This window comes from Rhinoderma darwinii, chromosome 3 (genome assembly GCF_050947455.1).
Source record: "Rhinoderma darwinii isolate aRhiDar2 chromosome 3, aRhiDar2.hap1, whole genome shotgun sequence".
Classification (NCBI taxonomy): Eukaryota; Metazoa; Chordata; class Amphibia; order Anura; family Rhinodermatidae; genus Rhinoderma; species Rhinoderma darwinii.
Window position 1 is genome coordinate 130,400,079 of NC_134689.1, and position 6,000 is coordinate 130,406,078.

Genomic DNA, 6,000 nt, shown 5'->3' on the forward strand with positions numbered 1-6,000 from the left:
CAGCAGGATGCAGGAGCAGACGGGCGGGAATACATGCTGCGCAGTGTGATTAGCTCACACTGACAGAACAGTTATAGGGTGAGAGGGGGACTGGTGATGTGGTGGGGCTTGGAGTCTGTGGCTCCTGAGCTCTGCCACCGTTTTCAACTTCATCTGCGTTTGAGGACACGGGTAAAGTTAAACGTTGGAGAGAGATATAAAAACCACAATGGGGAGAGCGCCCAGCTGTTTTCATCCGTGATACCGACGTTGAATGGAGCGGCAAGGCGAGTGCTTGACTGGCTCTTCATTCAAACTCCTCCTAGCCACAATCTTGTGGATTGGAGACTGCGGTCCTCAGTACTGCCTATGGATGCTTGATATTAGACGCTTTTTATTTTGGAACCTGTTAGCGACTTTATGCTGGCATCTAGGAGGTCCGCATGAAGTCAGGGGTCTGTCACATGGGAATGTGCTGTGATTTTTTTTTTTTTTAGCACTTAGTTTATTTGTTGCAGCGCGATGTGAGAAAGGGGTCTGGTGTATTCGTGAGCTGCTGCTTCTCCAGCCGCTGATGGGCGGATTTGAACAGTAATAGGGGGAATGCCGTGAATCAACGGCAGGGGGATCTGCAGTTCATGAATACACCGGATTCCTCTTATTCGGCCAACAGATATCTGAAATATATGGCAAGTCTAAACGAGGCTGGTGTCAGGTTAGCAGTGTTTCTGAATCAGACCAACAACTACTACAATAATTATCTACCATGATCTTATACACACTGGCATGGAGCCCGTGTGGCAGGGCATGGAACCTGTACGGCTCCTTTTGTTGCCGTATAACCGCCATGCACATGTGCACAGGCTATGTTTGAGATATTCTCCCCTAGAAGCAATGCTTCACAATACACAATTGTGGAGCTCGTTCACTGCTTTCGTTCATGTGCATCCAGGGCCTCCTCCAAACTTGGTCCACACCGCTCCGGCGCTCTGCATCCTCCTCACACACGCGTTCTCCTCGCACTTGTAGCTATGGGTGATCAGAATTCCTCAGAAGTTACAATATTTCCAGGAGAACCAGTATCTCTAAGTAACCCCCACTTTTTTATTGTACTTGAGTATAAAGCTTGAAACACAAATGTCCGCATGTTAAAGCTTGAAACACAAATGTCCGCATGTTATGCTTTATAAATCCAATAAAGGAGCGGTTACTCCTTTTAAATGCTATGTGTATGGCCACTACTTGTCCTGTCATGTGCATTAACAGCTGTCAATAATAGAGAAATTACCTGTATGCCTTTTTGTTTTGTATGAAAGGTGTCGTTTCTTGAGAGAAGAGGATCGCGCCAGGAATGACTATCCAAGTCTTTATTATCCAGAGGTCTATCTACTAAAAGGGGGGTACAAAGAGTTTTTCCCAGAATACAAGGTCAGTTTTTTTTCGAACCGCAAAAAACTGCCGTGTGAAAATGTCCTAAAAGTGTTTGTGGAGGGGGGGGCGGGACTGGGACTTTTAATAGCTTGCAGGAATTGACACAATACAATGGCCACATCATTTTCTGTAAAAACAACCCCTTTAAGATCAGGACATTGGTCTGGCTACTTGAGTTCCTCCACACCAATCTTGTCAAACCATGTCTTTATGAACCTTTGCTTTGTGCTATCATAGTCGCAACATTATATATATATATATATATATATGTGTTGCGACTATGATAGCCTCCACTCTTTTTTTTGTGAAGTATCTCCACAAGATTTTGGAGTGTTTCTGTGGGACTTTTGCCCATTTAGTCAAAAGCGCATTTATGCAAGGATGTTGGATGAGAAGGGCTGGCTCGCAATCAATGTTCCAATTCATCCCAAAAGTGTTGGATGGGCTTAAAGGGGTTTTCCAGCTTCTGACAACTGATGACCTATCCACTGAATAGGTCATCTGAGGGGGTCCGACACCCGGGCCCCACACAGATCAGCTGGACCGGTGCCTCCGTGCATCGGACGTACAAGCTGGAAGCTGTTCGCTCTGGCCACAGAATAGCGGTTGTGCACTGAAGTCATAGTGTAAATAAACGTGTATAGAGTTAAGTCTAAGGCATTGAGTATCAAATCACAACTTATTATACATTGCTTTTTTAAGAAAAAATAAATAAATCAAATATGAAAAATGCCAAGAAAATACAAGAGAAATCACGGTCTATAACACTGAATTGGGAGAAGATAGAAATATGCAACTAAATTTATAAAAATAGTGCTAGAAGATACTGCATTAGAATTGCACCATGAATATTTTTCGTTTCACAAAAATTGTATCGAACGAAAAATAAGCAGGATGGATGGCCTGATACAAGAAATTCCCAAAAAAAGATTATACAGGAAAAGAAATTTAATTGTAATATTGCAATAAACTATAACTTTACAGTAAGCAGATGTAATCTTACACTGTTGAAGCTATACTATTACCCTTAGTAAATCTTTATTTATTATTGATCATTACTATTAGTTTGTTAATAGAATGAGGTAATAGTAACAAAAATGTATGGAAAAAAAGCTTTTACAGAAAATCTAGTTAATAGAGGTATAGGAGAGCTCCTCTCCAGTTTAACCCCTTAGGATAATGCGTGTACATTTGGAGAATCCAAAAGGCTTCCCTATTGAGAAGATGTCTCTTCCAATTTGGACATGCTGAGGATCTTTTCTACATTTTTTTTCTTATATTACATTCCTTGTTTGCCTGCAAGCCCCCCTTCCAACTGCACTCCGTTGAGGAACTACAAATCCCAGGATAAAGTGTGTGGTGAGCACTCCAGTGGCTTTGCTACTGTTGTTGTTTTTTTGTTTTTTTTTCTTTTTCCGATCAGTTATACTACGGTATATTCTACTTAGCGGATGTTTTGGACACTAATTGGTCTTTTATCTGTAATTCATTCATTTTCTTGTTTCCAGACTTTGTGTGAGCCTCAAAGCTACTGCCCAATGCATCACCAGGATTATCATCAAGAATTATTAAAATGCCGTACAAAAAGCAAATCCTGGGCAGGAGAACGCAAGAGAAGGGATCAAATTGCCCGGTTGATGAAACTGTAGCACAGGATTCAACTACATTGTCAGAAACTTGAATATGACCACTTTGCACCATTTTAATTACTTCCAACATGACCATGACTACTTCCACATTTTGAATATGTGAAATGTCCTCCTATGAATTGCTGTATAATAATTTTATTACATGTAATATAAATTAAAAACAATGCAAGAATGTGCTGTATATGCATGCATTTGGGAATGACTTTAGGTCCTTGTTACGATACACGGTCCTTTATGCAAATGGTGGTGGGGGGGAAAGTGCCTACTTGCCTTTCTGAGCGACTCTCCCTTTTTAAGTGTAGTCTTTCTACAAATCATGTATTTTCTGGTGACCAGTTCCATTTTAATTTCTTTACACCCAAACACCAGCTACCACCACTCAGCTGTAATGAGGGCAAATGGATTATAGCATATGAACATCAAAGAGGGTGGTCCGATGATTCGGGAACCCCCCCTCTGGATCCAGCGCTAAGAGACTCTCTGGACAGACATTCTGCTTTAGGGGAAATGTATAGCCAGATGTGGCTTCTCTCAGCTTCAACAGGTATTCACCAGGGGCCAGAGAAGTTGGATCAGGTGATTGCCGCGTCAGCTTCTGGTTGTCTTTGTCGGGCAACCTCTTTAATTTAAAGGTTTAAAGGGAAGGTCCACCTTCGCAACCAATGTTTTTTTTTTAATGTAAATGTATTTTGTAGTAAGTTTCAATACAGACTTTATATACAGTACGTTTCAGAAGATGTCTTCATCTGACATTTTAGGACAATGGTGCCCCACAACTTACGTTACATGGATGTTACAACTGCATATGCAGACATATTACAGCTAAAGGAAAGGAGTTATGGCCTCTTTTTTACATATATATATATATATATATATATATATATATATATATATATATATATCTAGCTTCCGTCCCCTAATTTTATTTTTATTTTATTAATACTTAGACTTTTTTTTTTTCTGGTCTGACATTTTTATTAGCACCTGTGTATGTTTCTCCTCACAACACATACACAGATGTTATGTGGCTCATACAGGGCATAAGAGAGTAGGGACAGGGGCCGACCTGATCTATGCTGGTGCCGTTCTAACTGAACTGCGCATGCTCTGTAGCCTGATTCACTTTGCTGTAATTATGGGAAGTGCTCCCTCTGGTGGCCAGCATATGAAAACATGACAAATTTATGATTTTAATTTTTAATATTTCCCACCTTGTGGAAGAAAAAAAAATACACTAAAAATTTTTGCAACACATTCCCTTTAATAAGGTTTTGTTTACTTTATGGAGACTCGGTGTTGTTCAAAAGCTTGAGCAACACTTATTCTTCCCATGTAATATGAAAGATATGGAGTATGTGTGTAGCTGGAATCAACATGGTTATTTTTTTTAACAGTAGAAGGTTAATACTTCAGATGATACAGTATAAGTAAATTTTTTTGTATATATCTGACTACAACGGTATAATTGTGCATATTGAATGTACAGACAAGTGGCTGAGGTAAATGTTTTTCAATGGATTTTCAGTGTATTATTAAAACATGAATCCTGAGGAGAGCTTTCATACATTACTAGACTATGTATTTTTAGTGAATGGAAGAGTGTTCCAGTTCTAGAGATGAAATGCTTTCATTTTAAATGTCACTATATATTATAGTGTACTAGGTCATGGATGGAAAAAACACGTTCTCGTGTATCAATGTAAGAAACTGGCTCAACGGGGTCTTCCAAGTTTCTATATTAATGGCCTATGAATGGCAGGGTAGAACCCATGGGACCCCTTCCAGCAGAATTAAGAGGTTGCTGCACTTCCTGGGGCACCGTGGCCCCTTTACTGCAGTATCCGACCTAGTGGCGTCCATGTGCGTGCAGCTGTGTTGGGTACTGCAGCTCATTCAATGCAAGAGGTATGGAGTACCAGACTATGGCATGGAATGAGAGTCACTGTCTTAGTACTGCAAAAAATGATCCTCTATGCTTTATCAAGCGCAGTGGCCTCTTAGTTCTGCTTTTTGTTGGGGTCCTAGCAGTCAGAACCCCACCGATTTAAATTGATTGTCTACCCCAAGGATAGGGCATTCATTTTGTGAAGTCCTAGACTACCCCTTACATTCCTGAAAGCTGTCTTAATTGACTTGTGCAATATTTATTAACAGGTTTTTTTCTTTTCCTTCTATGACTGACCATCACGGTGCGGAAAAATAGGTTACAAGTGGTGGTCTGGCGGTGGGAATAATTGCAGTAATATCAGGGCAGAGATTTTACCATGACCTTAAGGCATCGTTTAGACGAGCGTAATATACGCGTGTGCTTTTCACGCGTGTCGTACGCACCTATATTCGGCTATGGGGCAGTGCAGACCGTGCGTGAGTTTTGCGCAGCGCGAGTGCGTTTAGGAAAACTCACGACATGTCCTTTCTTTGTGCGCTGTTCGCGCATCACGCACCCATTGAAGTCAATGGGTGCGTGAAAACCACGCTGGTCGCATGGAAGCACTTCCGTGCGAACTGCGTGGTTCGCGCAACAGCTGTCATTCTCTGAACGTAAACAGAAAAGCACCACGTGCTTTTCTGTTTACAAACATCCAAACGGAGTGTCAAAATGATGGCGGCTGCGAGAAAATCTCGCAGCCGCGCATCAAACACTGATGACACACGCAGCTGTTAAGTGCCTTTTGCGCACGCAAAACGCAGCGTTTTTTGCATGCGCAAAACGCACACGCTCGTGTAAATCAGGCCTAAAGCAAATTAGTCCCGGTTTAAACATAGCCTTGTTCACATAGTGTTGTGGTGGTGCAGTTGTTGTTTTCTTACTATATACAGTGAAGGAAATATTTGATCCCTTGCTGATTTTGTAAGTTTGCCCACTGTCAAAGACATGAACAGTCTAGAATTTTTAGGCTAGGTTAATTTTACCAGTGAGAGATAGATTATATTTAAAAAA

The 6,000-nt window shown here is 41.0% G+C and overlaps 1 protein-coding gene across 4 annotated transcripts in view; it reads left to right on the forward strand.

The window, feature by feature from the left end:
* Positions 1-4,565, forward strand: part of CDC25C (cell division cycle 25C) — an 84,360-nt gene extending 79,795 nt beyond the window's left edge. For all 4 annotated transcript variants that reach the window (XM_075856741.1, XM_075856742.1, XM_075856740.1 and 1 more), the window contains 2 exons: positions 1,296-1,407; positions 2,919-4,565. In XM_075856741.1, coding sequence (XP_075712856.1) covers positions 1,296-1,407; positions 2,919-3,059 — 253 coding nt within the window. In that variant the 3' untranslated portion in view covers positions 3,060-4,565. The remainder of the gene's footprint in view (positions 1-1,295; positions 1,408-2,918) is intronic.
* Positions 4,566-6,000: the final 1,435 nt, after the last annotated feature.